Raw genomic sequence first — 19,041 nt, 5'->3', positions numbered from 1 at the left:
AACCTACGGGACCCAACACAGTGTTAACTAAACACTAACAACCTACAGGACCCAACACAGTGTTAACTAAACACTAACAACCTACAGGACCCAACACACTGTTCACGACACACTCACACCCAACACAACTTGCAGACGATGAGCCGATACACATGGGAGCTCATCAAACAAACATGTAAGTTGACGTGCAGACTTGCACACGCACAAACACTCCAACGGTACTTTTTACCAGCCACTTTGACATTAGCCCTCGCTGGGCTCTTGATCATAACCAGATATATCTATCTGGTAAAGCCCCAGACAAACTCTAATGCGTGGCCCTGCCGATAGACATCACATGTGTGACTCCCATCGTCAGCACTCTGGGCCAGCCAGCCATGGGCCCGACTCCAAAGTCCCAGGGGCCCACAGATTGACAAAACAGCCGCGCTCTGGCCCAAATCCCTGTCCTCAGAAATCTAATTTATGGACATTCGATCTGTTAGGCATCCCTGCGCGGGCCAGCTCAGTCAAACGCCTCTCAAAGGCTGAACTTCAAAAGAGAGCCGTCAGGCGCCAGAAACATGGCTTACATTTCAGGCCGTCTCAAACCCCACACCCCACATACCACACACCAAACATGGCTTACATTTCAGGCCGTCTCAAACCCCACACCCCACACACCACACACCAAACATGGCTTACATTTCAGGCCATCTCAAACCCCACACCCCAATCCCCATGCAACAAACATGGCATGTCCTGGAGAAACATTATTTTTCTCTTTTTCTCCAATCCTCTCTCTAAACCATGCATGCCTGCACACACACACACACACACACACACATGCATGCACACACGAATGCACACACACACATCCCTCTGCTCTGATCAACAACCTCCCAGAAGGGTGCACACCACCCACTGAAATCCACCTGTTTATGGGCTAAAAACACTGTAACCCCAACACCGACTCTAACCCTAAACCAAACCATACCCTAGAAAAAAAAAACGAATAATGAAAATGTTTTAAAACAAGAGGAAACACTAGGAGGAAGAGAATTGCGAGACATCAAATTTATATCACTTCCTTCCTTACATTAAGATGTATTTTTCTCGTCAGTAATGGTGAGAGACTCCTGAGTCCTGACCTTCCATGAAAGGTCACAGTGAAATCAAAATCTCCCAGGTCCATCCTCTTCCAAGGACTACATGATCAATGTGCTGACAGCCATCCACTCAACAACAGAGCTGTTCTCTTTCAAACAAACCCTTCATCTCTTTGTGTCAGTAGGTGTTCATGTGACTGTCTTTGTGTACATGTGTCTCTGTATGTGTGTGTGTGTGTGTGTTTCTGTGACGTTTGCGTGTGTACTACTACACTTGTTAGGTCCAAGATGTCCTCAGTAGTATAGTAAACCATGGTAACTAGTGAGGACATTCTGTATAGCATAATAACCCATGGTAAATCATGACTAGTGAGGACAGTCTGTATAGTATAATAACCCATGGTAAATCATGACTAGTGAGGACATTCTGTAAAGTATAATAACCCATGGTAAATCATGACTAGTGAGGACATTCTGTATAGTATAATAACCCATGGTAAATCATGACTAGTGAGGACATTCTGTAAAGTATAATAACCCATGGTAAATCATTACTAGTGAGGACTTGTTGTCAGTCCTTACATCCAAGTATTTTGTTAGGATAGCTTTTTTTAAGGTTAAGGTTTTAATGGGTTTATATTGGTTAAGGTTAATGTTAATGTTAATGTTAGAAAATATTTAATTTAAAAGATTTAATAGAAATCAATAGTGGTTGATTTCTACCGCATTCAAACCCCCCAAAAAAGTCCTCGTAAGAATTGTAAAACAAGCATATGTGTGTGTGTGATCTGTAACAGCCTCCTCATTGTCCCTGGCCACCTGACCCTGTCGGAGTGGAGTGTGAAACATCCTTTTGAAATAATGACTGGGATTTACAGCTGCTTTCATGTGGTGCCATGCCCTCCTCCAACCGCCTCCCTCCACCTGGTCCACTAAGGCATGGAGTCACAGGGGTGTTCCGGGTGGTTTGATGGGGAGGCAACATGGCCGCCAAACAAGATGAGGGTAAAAGCATTGTGAAGCCGGTGTGAGAGCAGAGGAATTCCTCTGTAGGAAAGGACAAAACCTCCGGCCATATAACTAGACGTAAGATGTTGGGGTCATTCAAATTCACCAGGCGTATTCAACTCTTACGTGGCCGTGCTGGTTTTTAGGTAAATCTGTTATTTATTTGCCCCCACCTGGAGTCCCTGGTCTAAATCCAGATTCAGAATGGAAAGCTTTAGGCTCCTACTCTGCACCTAGCAACACTGTATGTAGACCATATGATGATCATATTAAACCCTCTTCTTACCATGTAAACCACAAAGAATGGGGAGGTGATGGCGTTAGCTAGATATACTGGCCAGGTGTAGCTGACCTCAGGCCGATATAGGTAAAGGGCTAAAGCACAGAATGGGGAGGAGGAGGGGAGAATTCCTGTCTTACCTCTACGATGCTCTTTAGGTCCCTCACATAGGCCTGCTCCGTCTCCACTATCTCCAGCGCCACCCTCTCCAAGTGAGACAGCTTGGGTGGAGCCGGCGGCGTGGCGGGATGTCCCCGGGGTGGGAGCTGAGACAGCGGCGTGAGGTCCAGGCTGATGTCGGAGCCATTGCGCTTCGGGGAGGAGGGGTAGGCGGGTACGGCCCCGTAGGGCAGCGAGGAGGACGAGGAGGAGGAGTGTCCGTCCTGCAGGGAGGCGGAGGAGGCAGACGAGCTGAGGCTAGCCGTGCGGTCGCTGTCCGAGCACACCGTGTTGACCGAGGTGCAGCTCCCGCGAGAGGCCGAAGATGTCATCCTGCCCACGATGCTGCTCAGGGAGGACACAGAGGAGGGGCGCTTGGCAGCTGCACATGCAACGTTGGGCGAAGTAGGAGAGAAGGAGGAGAGAAACATAAAAGACTGTCAATGTCGTGCAAGCATAAATCAACCAAATCCATACCAACAACCGCCGAACGCAGGCCTGTTTAAAACCATGCAGGTTGTTCTTGGCTCCATTTAGCGCTGTGATGTGTTCACTCCACTAACCAAAGACAGTTCACAGAACCAGCCAGGGCTGCCAGAAGCAGTTGGGAAACAGGTTAAGGACACAGGTGCTAGAAAGCTTGGCCGGGTACTCACAGGAAAACAATACGCCAAATAGAGAACAGCTACGAGACTAAAGTGAAGGTCGGTTTCTGAAATGAAAGTCAGAGGGAAGCTGTCTGAGTCGTGTCTCTGAACATCACCGCAAACCTGCCAGGAAGGAAACAAGGGGTGTCAAAACAGAATGTGAACTACAGAATATTTTTTGTACCACAGGTTAGTTGCTACAATATTGCTGGTAATCTACTTGCTCTGGCAACGTCTTACACCGTTCTGCAAAAGTACTTAAAGCTAAATCTGAGCTGACAGGATACCGAACAGAAAACTTCTTGCCCCCAGCTCGATCTGCAGGCTGGAGGTCCAGAACCACTGAGGTTCATTTAACCCCCTTTATTACAACTATCATCCCTGTTGTCAGACAAGGCCAACTTAAGACGAGGAATGGAACACCAGACAGAGAAGTGCCCTGTCTGGAATCAAACATTTTGAGAGAAAATAGCCCGGTCGTCATGGTGAATGAGCATGAAATAAGCCCACGAGCTACAAAAAAGACTTTCATTGTGTTGAGAGTCAAATGTAGAGCTGGTGGTGCTGCGGCCACTGCCCACTCTCAGAGGGAGGGACACATATGAGGAACAATCCACCACTTCCTGTGGTGCAGTTAGTCACCTCAAACAGTGTACCTCGCTTCCTTACACGACGACGACAGCGACAACTCCTTAATAAGCACCGACGTCAACCTCAACGCAAGTCCTCACCACAGTATTCTCTGGTATGTGTGTTTGCAAGTTCCGCTTGTTTCCAAGTGACTATGAACAAGGTGCAGTGTTGCAGTGTTGCAGTGTTGCCATGCATCAGGCCACGACTGGGTGGATTTGGGTCCGTGAATTCGGTATGTACACACTGCATCCATTATTAGCCCCATTCGACCATTAGCTGATTCAGACATTCACCGTGGTCCGCTCGCTCTGAGGCGTTTTGGCAGAATTCAATTTGATTCAAGACAACTCATGAGATGCAAGAAGGCCAGTGTCTATCTACGTTGGCCTGAGTCCAAGACAAACAGTTCACTGACTACAGTCTCACATGGATGGAAAATGACTTGGCTTCAGTTAAAAAAATTAAAAAGTGAGGGAGATAAGATGTTCTTCAGGTGACCATTCTGTAGATTTTTATTGCCTTCTCTAACGGTCATCTCCATTTAGCAAGATGCCAAGCACTGTGCATGCAAGCCTTAAAAAACATATAGAGTAAGTTCAGGAAATAATCCGATCAATTCTATAAACATAGTGGATATTTATGTTAGCACACTTGACTGGTGAAGGACACGTGTATCATTACAATAATGATATGGAACAATAGATGAATCAGTATAATTGCTCTAAAGTCTTATTATATACTTTTTGTAATTGCAGAAATTGTATACCATCAATCTTAATGTTTTTCCATGGACAGCATCCAAAGTTTAAAGTTTCCACCTCCAATTCCCCAACTGGGAATTAGCTTATTGGAGGGAAACTCAGGCTATAAACCTCTGCTATGAATATATGAATATGTTTCCACGGGTCATCTGTGAAATCACTGCATTTCTCTGTGCTATGTTGCCCTTGTCAAAGCTGACAACTGACCTTTGCTCTTTTTCTATTGACCCAGGAGTCTGGGAGAAAATAATATCACAACACTCTCATTCCGAACAGCTACCAAAAGCCTAAGCTAGGCTAAATTGGCAGTGTTAGATTTTGTCTATTAAACTCATCAATATCGTTATATTGTAATGTCACTGTAAAAAACTATTATTTTGTGCGGGGGGGGGGGGGGGGGGGGCACAGGGTAGAACAAGATCAGGAGATCCAGGTGGGACCAAGGGAAACACAGGGTCATTTTTCAACACTGACGTGTGACCAAAGCTGCCCGATGGTAGGTGTTTACAGTGGACGTATTTTCCCTGGCGTCAAAATGTTTAAGTCAGCCCAGCAAAACACTGACATGTGGGCAGAAATGAAACCAGAGGGAATTGGTCCAGTAGAGCCGTGACGTCTGCAGTCAAACGAGTAGCAGTACTAACACATCCTGTCAAACATGTTACTATACTGTCCTAAATCACGCAGGAAAATAAGCATATTCAAATACACTTGACCTTCATTGGCACATTCGAAATACTGTCCTAAATCACGCAGGAAAATAAGCATATTCAAATACACTTGACCTTCATTGGCACATTCGAAATAAATGTCATGTTTTTTTGATTTGTTGGTTTTATTTGCATTTAATTAAATGCATTTCAAAATGCCCAATATGTTTGTGTGGTTTAAATTTGGCACTTTTTTATTTCCCAATTTACATAATTTCAAATTACACATCCTTAAATATTAATTCAATAAATGTCAACTCAAACACATGAAATGTATACCTTTTTGTCTCCAATTGTGGTGTTTTAATAGCACATTATTTATATTTAAATATCAAATTGTCTGCTATGGTTAACCATTTGACCATTTAGCCTACTCCTATTATTTACTAAAACATTAGGTTACGGCAATGAGTACATTTGTATACTTACATGTACTTAAAATTATGAAACATAATATTACCACAGAAAAACTTGGGGAGCCAGATCGGTTGCCCGTTGTATAAATTGGAAGCATAATTTCCGCTCTTCACAGACAGATGAAAGCCTATGGAGCGAGATGGAACTGTGCCAACATCCTATCGAGCATGATATTGGTACTGCCACGGCTGTGGGTTCGAGTCACTTGGCGTGCCAAAACAAAAAGGTGCAATAATGTATAATACAGGTTGCGCTAGATGCATGAGAGCGGACTCTAAATGACTTCAATGTAAACATAAAAACAACAAGCATAGTTACCATGTAATTATCATTAGCCATGTTACCAGAAAGTCAAACCAGATAAATATCACACTGGGAAAAAAGCGCGTCTACACTGGTGGTCAGTGCATGCCACAAACTCTACTACTATTTCCATTCAGCCGGCAGGGGTCCAATGAGGGATCAGGACAGCCCCAACTACTCCCATTCCCGCCGCCAACAGTACTTCGGCAGGGCCAAATGGGAGCATATTTTCTAATAACTGTAATTCATTAGTCATCAAGAGGTTGAGCAAGCAGCCATGTCACCTACCTGCTGAACAGTGAGCTCAGCCTTTCCCCTGGCCTCAACAGTGGATGATGTCAGGCCTATATGAACTACCAGATTCAAAACCACAACCTGTCGACGACTGATCCACCAGACTGCTTTGCTCCCAGTGGTCCAATGGGAGACCGGGCTGCCCGTCATCGGACCCCTCTGGCCCAGAACCACCACCAGCCCTCCATTCAACCAAACTCAGTGATGTCAACCACACTCCGACTCAACAAACAGTAATGGCAGTTTATCGCCTCCCCCCACTCACTGGCACACCCCCAACTCACCTCCTTCATCTGGTAATGGCCTGTTTAGGGCGACGTGTGTGAGTTTGACTCGAGAGGCAGGAATTGTTAGAGTTAGGCAAGCGACATGACGGAGACAGAGAAAGAGACAGAGAGATCAGGGGAGAGAGACAGGCAGACAGGAAGAGCAAGAGAGAGAGAGACAGAAAGAGAGAGTAATTTTCTGCTGGCAGACTTCCTGTTTTAGCGCACCTCAGGGTGAAAGTCACTGATGAAGCGAGGAAAGAGTAGAAGAGAGCCTGGCACAGTCGCTCTATTTGTCACTTTCTGAAAAAGCAAAAAATAAAAAAAATAAAAAAGCTCTGATCCCGCCAGAGAAAACCAGAAGAACATGCTGGCCTTTCATGTTGCATTCGCCTTATTTGGTGTTTTGGAATACTGATTATTGGGGGAGTTTCAAGCTGGATGTGTGTTTCAAAAACAGGCTTCCAGAAAAAGAAAAGTAAACAAATGCTGTGGTTTAGGGGGAACATTTCTGAAAGATTGTCCTCAGCTCGATGCTATAAGTGCCACAGCTTAGGTATGTACAGTAGAACGTGGCCTGCACCTGACAACCTGCCAGAGGAAGTGGTTGACCAAAATACACGCTGTTTTCAGCTGCAAGCGCATTGTGAGATATTGTAAAACGGACTAAATATATGAATCTCATTGCCAGGCTAATCGACACAAAGCACCCAGAAAGTGCTGAAGAACATAACTCCATATCTGAAAGCTCTAGCAAATACTGACATTGCTGAACACATTAAGAGAAATATACCAGTTATGCGGCCGTCCTACCTGTCTATCTTAAGACGAATGCACTAACTGGAAGTGGCTCTGGATAAGAGCTTCTTCTAAACGACAAAAATGTTAATGTAAAATCTAATCATCAGGTGTTTATTCGATACCAGTGAAGCTTCCAATCTCTCCACAAAGTATCTCTGACACACTCAATCTCGCTGGTGATGTTAAGAAAAAGAGCACAGTGAGGGATCTGTCAAAACGTTAAGGGTCAATGGCAGGATCCAAAACATCAGCACCAATAAACTAGGTCATCCCCCTGGTTCCTGCCTCACTGACTAACCACAACCGGGCCATACTGTACCGGGTCTCCCATGATGACCCTGTGGCTTCCTTTGACTCAGTGTCTTTAAGATGTGACTGACTTGGCTGTCTGGTGGATCTCCACTAGGCCCTGTGAGTACGACAAACAAACAGGCAGGGTTACTGTGTGTTAAATCAGGTGCTTGGACACTGGCTCGTAATGGCTTTAAATATCACCGGGCATCCAATAAAATAAACATTCTTCCTTGAGCTAAACACACTTGAGGGACCATCAGCCAGAGAAAAGTAACGGTTTGGACAGGACAATTGGTTAGGATTCTGTAACAGTAACCTGAAATAAGAGCATATTAGGAGACCCCCTGAAGTCTTTCAAAGTATATTGGACCCTTGAATGACTACAGGGCTTCCCTTGTTTCATAATAAGTCAAATACATAAAAATACAGATTACAGCAGTTCAAGATTCTTTAAATGATGTGAGAAAAAAGTCTATGTTGGAATAAATGACCCCTGCATTGGAGTCCAATAAATCCCTGAAATGTGCTCACTTGACCCTGTTAAAAAGCGGAGCCATTCAAAGGTCTTCAAGCTTCCTCATGTTTACAGAGGCCTTTGCAATGAAGTGAACACCCTCAAACAATCCAAATTGTCCATGTATTTCCATTTTCCGCCAAAAAAGATTGCTATGCAAACTTTGATTGTTGAGGGAAAACGTTGGGTGGGGGGGGTGCGGGGGTGGGGGGGTGGGGAGTGAACCCCAACCCCCCCTCCCCCCCACACCTTCCTCTGGTCTCAACACTCCCCCGCGTCTGTTGAACATTTTCGACATCTTTTGTCGTTTCTCTACTAACCGGACAACCTTATCATGGGCGTACTGTTCTGCAGCCTATTTGTCTTCCAAGATTTCCACAAAGAGAGGTTTCTTCCCGTTTTACCCCTAAACATTCTTCAACATTATACTTTACGAGCAGCCACAAAATAATACAGTATAGAAAAGATGCCTTCCAATTCTACACTCTTAAAAAAAGAACTACAGTGTTCCACCAACATTGGTCCTTGGTGGGTCTTCATAACGCTTCCCCGTTTCTGACTGATTTAGGTGTCTAACATTAACTATGGCTACAGCGTGGAGAAACTGCCATGACAAAGTTAACAAAACACATTCAAAATGTGACCATTGCAGGCACACACACTCTGAATCCTGTTCCTGCGGACCCAAAGGGATGCACAGCTTCTGTTTCTGCCTTAGTTTGAACTACACACCTTATAAACCACATTACGACTCATGACCCAGTGTTGGACCAGTGGAATGGTGTGGGTTAAAAACTAAATTGTGCATCAGTGTGGGGCCCTAGGACTGAGGGTCAGGAAACATGGATAGAACGCATTGCAGAATCTACAGTAGAAGAGATTTTCCTTAATGTTACACAGCAATAACGTCACAGTTGACCTCTGACCTTGGTTGCTGGGCTTTCTCTGGCTGCCTCGGCCCGCCCCTTCAGGCATCGTGTGCTGGTGTCACTGGAAGTGGAAACCTGCAATTGAACAATCAACCAAAACATCACTAAGACATGAATACACTTTCTTTATTTTGCAATGTAGGACCACATACACTTTATTCACTTTGCTGTGTAGGACTACCTTGGGCAACACTGGGAACAAGACAAAACGATTATTTCTGTCAAGATAGGACAATTCTTCTAATAATTTCCCACATGTAGAGAGAATTCACATACTGCAGTTAACAAATCTGATCTTGACACCATTTAGGCTCATTTTGACTGGAAATATAACAAGGGCTCCGCAATGTTCCCTCCCAGAAAAAAACTTTTAACTGACTTTAGGAATGTGGTCATTCACCAATCAGCACTTTCTGGCGCTTGTTTTAAACCACTTTTCCAACACACACAGTGGATGTTCTGAGAGATTATCTCTGTTGGTTGGGTGTTACTGCAAAGCTTCTCACACAAAGATCCGAATGAAATACCCTGGAAAGTACCAGAATCGCAAGAGCATCTACATTCAACAAGGTCTTTGTCAGGCTTACGATTCCAGTCCGGTGAAACCTACTCAGACAGACAGAATCCAAAAGCAAACTGGGGCTCTCTTTATCAGTGCCCATGTGCCTTCCGCTCCATTCACTCTGAGAGGAAGACGTAGAAAGAGAGAGGAAAGAAAAGGGACAGTGGAACTCTGAGCCAAAGCAATTAAAAAGCTGAAACCCGAGACCTGCTGTTTGGGATAGAAGGGAAGGAGTAGGCCTCACAGCCACAGAGAAGACATATTTTCTCTTTCTCCGCACACACAAAAGAGGAGAAAACAGAACATATGTAATGGCTGGCTTTGAGACAAGAATGTGCTCTTCTCTGGGTTGTTCATAAGTGTGTTGAGCATGTGTCCCGTGGAGGCAGTGGACCCAGGCTGTGGCGCTGGCAGACAGGAAGTCTCCCGGAGCGACGGTCAAGGCTCCACGCTAGATGTGAGGTGTTTGTTTACGGCTGGGAGTTCGGGGGCCCGGATCCATCATCACCTGCCCGGCCGCTACTCTCTCTTGACCCGTGTCTTTTACTTTCTTGTGAAACAGCTGCAGGCCGGAGGGTTGTCCTACATCAAAAACACTTCCCTAAAAAGCGTCGGCAACCGTGACATAACCAAGGAAGTAAAACAAGAGGCAGCAATCACACTACTCTAAGACCAGGATCTGAGGGAAAATGTTCTTGACATCGATATGGAGAATTGATGTTTGAAATCTTCTTGCTAGTTTGTTTTGCCAAAATGTTCCATAGCATAGCAGAGAAAGGAAATGCCTTCATCTGCTGGAAAGAACGCGATCCCTTTACAGTACATGAGTCCCTATCCTACAACTGAATACCTTTCTGTTGGAGTCGCAATCAAAAGCCCCTCAAAATCCATAGAGAAGAGCTGCGTTTGGGTGTTTGTGTTGGCCTGACGCTGCCCACAAAGGCCTTTCTCCAATTAACATAATTCCTCTTGTCTGCAATGTAATTCAAACGTTACTTCATTAGACAAGTTTAATGATCTGTTCTGGACAACCGTAATAAATTAGGGAATAGCCCTGGTGCCATTCCAAGCCGTGTCCTCAAAAACATACCTCACCACAACTCCCCCATTTCATTTCCAGGGCCTGTTTTCAGTACTGTGTTACCTCATTAAAGTCTCCTTCTGTAACTATGGAGACTACAGAACACCACTCAGCCCTGCGGCTCTGCCTCATGTATACTTTCTTGGCTCCGCCCCATGTATCCTGTGAAATTTCTGAATTCCAGAAAAACTATTGTGGTAAGAATGAACTTTGCTTCCCCCACAAAAGCCTCCTAAGCGCACACTCTAATAGTGTTTGTCTGTGTGGTGGGGGGACGGTTTGGTGCAAGTTGTTGAGTCGCTAGAGAAAGAGGGCTGGAAGTGGGCCGACATCTGGTTGGATCTGAGGTTACCGTGAGGTTAAAGGGAGACTCTTCACCCCCCCCCATGTTCCTACAGTATCTACCATTGTACCGTACTCTGATCAGTCAGGCATTTTCCTGAGGCCGGTTGTACATGTAACATTGTCATTATGAATGATAGGCTGTGAACAGTCGCTTCCAACCCTGTAATTTGGCAAATTTTGGTCGCACCTGTCATGCCGATGCTCCAGGTGCATCCAAGATCTCTTTCAGCTCAGCAGCGCTATCTGACACAACCAATCAGCCAGCCGACAGGCAGAAACCGATTACGGGAGAAAACAGCTGGACAGCTGCATCAGAGTATGTGTGTGTGTGCGAGTGTGTGTGTGCGTTTGCATGTATATGTCTATGTGCATGTGTGGAAGGGATTCATTTTGGTCCGTGGTCACTCTTTTCTCCACTGTCAATTTTGTGTTGTTCAAATATCGTGGGAAGTCACATCGGGGAAGGGAGAATAGAAGTTCAACACACAGAGGGATCTGATCCACATCTCATCACAGTCACGATACTGCTCAACTAGGACATGTCTGCTGGTACTGGGACACTTTGAAGAGTGTGTGTCCATGGTCAGCAACTGGGATCAAGTGTGCAGGCCCAGAGAAAAAGCCGTTTTCCGTGATGTGTATTTGTCAACATCGCAGTCAGCTCCAATTAGTGGCATGGAGGTGAGAAATTGTGGGTCAATTTGATCCCTGGCTAAGGTATGAAAAAATATAAATATTTATATATATAAGATGCTTTTGTCTGCAAATGTGTATAAACTGTCATGCAAAACAAAAAAGCCACTGACTCCTTTCAAGAAATAATTTTACATTACTTGTGAAATAAAAATGTAACAGTTGATGTGTAAACAGGCTTGAGCTGTATGTTTTTAACAGTAGTTTCAGGTTTCTCTCCCCCCAAACATTATAAAAAATACCTATAACAAAGCTCACTAGAGCTTTCCCAAAATGGATTATGGGATAAGTATTGATAGCACTCTATTCCAGGCTCCAACAAAAGGTAATACTCTGCCTCTCTTCAAAATCACCATGAATCTATCGATATCCATACAATACATTAAAAATGATGTTGCCGTTCAGAGATCTACTCTGAAGTGAATCTGCTATGCTGTGGAACGCTTCGATCCACTGCACAGATGCACACATACATCAGCCCAGTCACTTCTGTGAAACTGTTCAGTAATTGTAATGGGTTAGCTTAAGAAGCTTACTCACTGACCACAGCTCTTGTCAGACTAGGATTTCACCAGACACTTTATTGTTCTGATTACACGCGGTCACAGAGCCACAATCCAAAACTCTCACAGAAACCACAGTGATCCTGGGAAGAGAAATCACTTGGTAATTTTGGAACCCTGAGATTGTTATTATAGATATGGAAATCCACGGTGCATTTGTCCTCCGTGTGCGTCCTTGGATCTGTGTCCATATGACCTCATCAACCTGCCCTGTAATCTGTGTTGAGGATGTGAAGAGAGCGATGGTCAACTCACTGTACCCCGCCACATGCACACACACATACACACGCAGGGCTCAAACACACAGTATGCGGGGACGGGGGGGACACTCACAGTGGGGGGGGGGGGTCTGTTTGGGAAGGAGGTTAGATGTGTGCCGGGGTGGCTGCAAAAAGAACACAAATAAAAACACAAAGAGAGAGAGAGAGAGAGAGAGGCAGGGAGGGAGGGAGAGTGAGAGAGAGCGTGATAATGACCGCCCGGGACCACAACAGCACACAGCTCCATTGTTCTTCCCCAAACAGAGCTGGCAGCAGCCATTGTTGAAGGTCCGAGTGACCTTCTCGCGTCCCCCAGGTCAGCGGGGGACCAGCCCGTCTGTACACACAGCCACAGCCGATACTCTTCCCTCGCACGTCTCCTCCTCATTCTCTCAGACAATAAAGAGTCCCTTTTGTGTCAGGGTGGCCGTGCGCAGCCAAGCGCCCGGTCAATAGAACACGCTGGTTAGAGGGGCCGCACGCGTATTTCTGAAACACACCCTCGTACGGACACCTGTGAGAATGTGTTTGGGCCTGAGAGGAAATGGTAGTGTTCTAAGGAGACGTGGACGGCACTGCTCTAAAAACGCCTCTCCAAGGGTCAAGAGTTGTCGGCAGCGGGTTGTCCTGGTCTGTTGTGGGTACTCCTGAGGGTGGGGTGTGGGGGGGGTCACCCTGCAGTCAGACACGCAGCGTTTGGTCTCCGCTGCGCTGTGCTATCCATGGTCCTGCCACGCAACAGTTGTTCTTTTGTTGGCACTCGGTTAACGAGATGAACACTAAATCAACACAGCCCCTCAGGACGCAAGCCAGAGACAGTGTTCTCGGACCAAGCACCTGATCTGGAGCGGATAATAAATCAAAGTCCGATCAAGTCACGGTGTATTACAGTAAGACTGCACACCGAGTGGAAGGGAGAAAGCTCCACGGTGGGCTGTTTATGCCAGCGGTATAACCACATCACAGTGGGCGCCTTAAATGGTGATCTGAACTGGTCATCTGAAGTCCTGAAGCCAATGGACACAGTTGTCTGTTGGCGAACATAAACACGACATGTGATATAGGGAGGTTTTAAATGGGTTGTGATGGACATGCCTTTTGGCTTTCAGACATATCTGGGTTTAATTAGGGTCACCATCTGTAGTTCTGTGTAGGTTTGTTTCGTGAAATGATGCAGATTATTTATTTCACGCCCAGCTACATCTCCCTGAGGATCATCTGTCCGAAACACAGACGTCCAGCAGCCGCTGTGTCAAAATACCTTCTGTGGCCTTCAGTAACATGCCACACCTCCTGCAATTACAAACTGAACAATGCAGCGGTGTCACCTGGGAAAAGTTGGTGTACGGACAGATGACATTGTCCTTGTGTTGTCAGCACTCAGACAAGAGACTGAAATGATACCGGTGCTGTGTTTCTTTCTGTGATGTGTCATGGTTGCACACAAAGGCCATCGCTCCCCTAGAGAGCTTCCATAAGTGGGGGAATCTAGAAAATTGGCCATGGAACACTGTAACCTCAATAGTTTCAGCCCGGAGCTCCATAAAAGTGTCATCGGCTGTAGAAAATAGTCTGGCCACCAATGAGGCACTGGGGGCGGGGCTGTGATCCATGAGGCACTCCAACAATGTCTCAAGGGGGAAATTCCCTTTATCTTCCTGCATGCGTGCGACTAATTATAGCTGCTGAGATGTACTGTAGACAGACTGAGTTTGTCAGTCTGTCTTTCTTTCTGGCTGTCTTTCTGGCAGGCTGCCTGTCTTATGTCAGTCTGTCTGTATTTCTGTCGGTCTTTCTGTCTGTCTTTCTGTGTGTCTGTCTTTCTGTCTGTCTGTCTGTCTTTCTGGCTGTCTGCATGTCTTTGTAACTGGCAGCCTTTCTAGCTGTCTGTCTGCCTGTTGTCAGTCTGTCTGTCCATCTTTCTGGCTGTCTGTGAGTTGTCAGTATGTCCGCCTGCCTGCCTGTCAGTCTGTCTCTCTTTATGTCTGTCTGTCTGTCAGTCTGACTGTCTGTCTGTCCATGGTGGACTATTGGGACTGAGGTACCAGCCCAGTTAGGTGGTCCTGGAGGGGCGGCGTCTGGGAAGGTGCTGGGAGGAACTTTGGAGACGTGAGAACAGACAGGATAGGAAGATGTGGTGTTTGGAATGAAAACGGTACTGTCCATGGGTCTGGGGAAACACTGGTGTGTGTGTGTGTGTGTGTGTGTGTGTGTGTGTGTGAGACAGGGAGTGGGACTGATGACTCATGGAAAGCCCTGCCAAGAGACAGTGTGGTCCTGAGTCACCTGCACCCCCAGACAGACAGAGAGCATTCACACACACACACACACACACACACACACAGCACGCACCCGCGAACACACTACGCACAAACCAAGAAAGACACACATGATGTGTGCACACCTGCATCCAGGAACACACTAAAACAATCACACACACACAGCTGCATCAAAGAAAACTCCAGAACCTCCACAGCATCAAATCACAATGAACACATTATTCCCTCTTCCCGTCTCTCCATCTCCTCCATCTCTCTCTCTCTCACATATGAGCAAGAAGCCGGCATGCAGGCAAGGTCACGGCTGACCCATGCCTGCCGTGCAATACAAGTCAATCACAGTTAAAAGATAACTCCACGTGAACAGCATTTTTTCTCCCAGTGCTGTGTCCCAGGGCAACCCACCATCTGCCCTCCAGATACCAACAAGACAGTTCAACACATTGAGAAAAAAAACCTGCTAACTGTTCACTAAACAAATTCTAAATCCTTGCACTCTGCTCAACTGGCTAAACTTGGACAGATTCATACAGTACAACTGTGAATTAATGTATAGGATGTACTCACCACTCATGTCCCCTTTGTCTAACATTCTCACCACCCAATGAATATAATTGTAGGTCAATTTAAATGGATTTCATATATTCTGTACCTATATGATGTCCACAGTCAAGTATTTCTCTGTGGATGTGTAAAACTACTTACAGATAAAAGGTTCATTTAGATTTTTTCTTGACATCTCTTTTTCTTGACCTCTTCAAACTCACAGACCTCTGAAAGGCTTCCAGGTTCTTGCTCCTCCACAAGCTAAGTGCGCTGTAAGGTCTGTAATGCCAGAGTATCACATTCTCTCACATTCGCCACTAAAGATCATTCTAAGCAGCAGAGAGGAGGGGTTTGATGGCAGAACTGTCTCTGTTCTGTTCCAACCGAAGACTCCAAACTTTTCATTTATTTCATTGATATAGAAAGTTCAAAACATATCTGTCAAAATGTTCAAATGGTGGTCAAACGACCAAACATTTTAGCACGACAGTTAACAAAATAAAGATCAACATCTTCCCATTCAAAGACAAACCCACATGCTCCAATAAGACAAACATACTTCTGTTTCCATACTTCGCTGAGCTTGCAAAAACAATAAATATATAGGTCAAAGCCAGGAGGACATTGCTGTATGCCGGATTCCGGCGGTGCCGTGTGTACTCAAATGTGAACTGCTGGTCTTGGCGGCCCTTGCTTTTGCTGGGGGACTCAGTGCACAGAGCTGGGAAGCTCATCAGTCCAAACTCCTCGGAATTCCTGAAGCTGCGGAGCCTTGCTCCGGGAGGAAATAGGGATTAAGCCTATTCCCCTAAGAGCATTTGGGGGAAGGGGGTTCACACTCCTGAGGTGAGGGGGTTAGGGGGAAACAAGAAAGGACAAGTTGCTGAAAGAGTTGGGGCTGTTTTTCTATTCCAAAAATGATGGAATTGGGTTGAGGGATGGAAGGGGATCTGGCTTTCAAAGCAAACAGGACTTCAGACTGAAGGGGGCCTGAACACAGAAGGAGGGTTTGGGATGCTTCCTGTTGCTCCGTTCAGATTCCATGACCCATTCCTATTGCCAGTCTTCCCTTTGATATGGTCAGTACAGCCAAACAATTCCCTTTCTCCACTAAGTCTTTGGGTCCAGCCCAGCTTACAAGGTTACGAATAAGATAACACGGTCATGTTAAAAATAAGTATGAGACATCTGTTGTGAAAAACATTTGAGCTAATTGTTTTTAGATGTTTTGTTTTGATAGAGGTATTAGTAAGACTGTCACACCAAAGGCCTTGCCTGTCAAGTGTGCCCCAAGACACAAACACTTGTCCAGTATGTCCAAGACATTTTTGAAGAGAAAATAATGAATTATACATCTGAGAATCCTCCAGCAAAGACCTTCAGAAGTCTTTTTTGGAAGCCAGAGTTCGGGATCCTTCCTGTTACATTCCGAAATTCCATGACCAATTCCTGTTCTCATTCTTCCCTTTGATATGGTCCATTTAGGCAAACATTTAGGAATTACGCATCAGAGAATCCTTCAACAAAGGCCTTCAGAGGTCTTGTTGAAGACGGCAAGGAATTCTAACTCTGTTAAATCCAAAGCCAGTCAACAATTTTGGTTTTCTTCTGAACAGGTGCATATGCAGAGAAAATTCTTGCATGGATGCCTTGCCAGTTCATATTGACACAGTGACATAGAAGGAGGGATACTCTGCAAATGGCTCCAACCAACTGATTCCCTGCTGAAAACTTGGCTGAGATCAATGAATCCATGTTGACCATACAGAAGGTGGGCAGACGCTGTACTGCATTACTGCATGTATACAACACTCACTCTCTACTATTGGTGGGATCTCTATATTACATGTCGTTTTGTCGGGGACATTAAACTGTATTCAATGTTTTAAATTCAAATTTTAAGTTTCAAGGATTATAATGAGGAATGGGTTGGGGTTTCAACTGAAATCATCAGAGATACTGAGAAGCTTTAATAATCTGTATCGCTGTCATTCCATTTGATGGAGAACCTAATGCTGGTTGAGCAAAGGCCTAGGAGAAGCCTTGTTCTGGAGAGCTTCCAATTGACTGTGTTTCAAATCTGAGGCAGATTCTTGTGGACATATTCACAAAGTGTAGTTATGTTACTGAGAATATTACATCTGGTTAACCCAGTTTACAATGGACCTAATCTCTGTCCAGGAAACAGGCCCTAAGGGTTTGCAATGGGGGCATTGTTCCAGCATTTCTAAGTGAGATATTGGACATTCTCCTGCTGCAGTACTTCATGCCACAGTGTAGTTTTGGAAAGAGGGCGTGGAGAGGCAATCCCATGAAAGAAAGCCTCAACAAACACTGGAAATGATGGTGAAGACTATAACGAATAACTAGAGAAATTTTATTATAATCAAATCTCTCTCTCTCTCTCTCTCTCTCTCTCTCTCTCTCTCTCTATATATATATATATATATATATATATATATATATATATATATATATATATATATATATATATGTGTGTGTGTGTGTGTGTGTGTGTGTGTTGTTTGAACACATGCACTCATTAGATTAGGCTTGCCAATGTTCTTGCTCAGTGTTCAGTCACAATGATTCATTGTCCTGGTCAAAATGTTTGTTATTTTTAAACTTGTAAGTCATTTATGATCCCCTTCTGTGCAGTATGTCCTATCCGCCACACAAACGATTACTCTACCTTGCTTTGTGTAAGTCAAATACGTATATAATGAAACAATGGCCAACGGAGCCAGCATGTTGAGTATTTATAAAATAGAAAAACCAACTCAGTGTGGTTCAAAACTTAAACAATAAACATCGCCATTTACTGAGGTGATACGTGATACTTAATCAATCACTCGCCCATATATTACCTAACAGCAAATTTGTATAGAAAGCAAATACTTACCTTTACAGGTGTGTGTAGAGGATACATGAAAACCTATGCTTTCTATATCAGTCCTCTGTCCACAGCACTCCGGTAAACTCCTTTGACTCAAATTGTACTTTGTCACTACGCAATGTGGGTGATATATCACACAGTCAAGACGCATTGGGCTCAATAACAATTTTCCCTAACAGGAAAAAAAAGGTTTATTGCCGCGTCTTCGGCACAGAAGTCCAAACAGCGACAAACTAAACTCCGCTTTCAATTCTTGGTCTTCCTCCTTGGCACAAGCATCGCTGCCGCTGGATGCGAAAAACCATCCCCACTGCTTTACCTGATCCGAACAAAGTAACGGATTCCCATATCGCGAGCCTTCCCAGTCGAATGACAATCTCGGGAGAAATGTTTAGGCATTTAGGCAGCTCTATGCCTACTCAACCTATTCAGCAGCACTAGAGTGAAAGTGAAGGGGGACATTAAAGTGAAGTGCCCCGCGTCCAGAGAATAGCTATTTCCGATCTCTCTCGTTCCGTCCCTGTCTCCAAAAACGTGCGCATTAGTAAGATGAAACACATAGCCCACACTTATAGGCTAGTTATAGGCTAAGCCAATATATATTTTTACTTCCTTTGTTTATATTTATAAGAAAAACGATGTGCGTTCGAAATGGATCAGTTTCAATGTCAGACAGGAATGCCCAATGTCAAATCAGTTATCAACTATCTAT

At 44.9% G+C, this 19,041-nt stretch overlaps 1 protein-coding gene across 7 annotated transcripts in view; it reads right to left on the bottom strand.

The window, feature by feature from the left end:
* plekhg2 (pleckstrin homology domain containing, family G (with RhoGef domain) member 2) overlaps positions 1-18,819 on the bottom strand; it is a 52,348-nt gene extending 33,529 nt beyond the window's left edge. Inside the window, exons 1-3 of one of the 7 annotated variants that reach the window (XM_010893837.4) lie at positions 18,336-18,819; positions 9,102-9,179; positions 2,517-2,917 (exon numbers count right to left, since the gene is read on the bottom strand). In XM_010893837.4, coding sequence (XP_010892139.2) covers positions 2,517-2,917; positions 9,102-9,150 — 450 coding nt within the window. In that variant the 5' untranslated portion in view covers positions 9,151-9,179; positions 18,336-18,819. The other 6 variants (XM_020048668.2, XM_010893840.3, XM_020048671.2 and 3 more) reach the window with 6 other exon arrangements.
* Between the last annotated feature and the right edge of the window lie 222 nt (positions 18,820-19,041).

Source organism: Esox lucius, chromosome 1, assembly GCF_011004845.1.
Source record: "Esox lucius isolate fEsoLuc1 chromosome 1, fEsoLuc1.pri, whole genome shotgun sequence".
NCBI lineage: Eukaryota > Metazoa > Chordata > Actinopteri > Esociformes > Esocidae > Esox > Esox lucius.
Note: the sequence above shows the minus strand (reverse complement) of the source record. Positions and strands in the feature narration are given on the sequence as shown.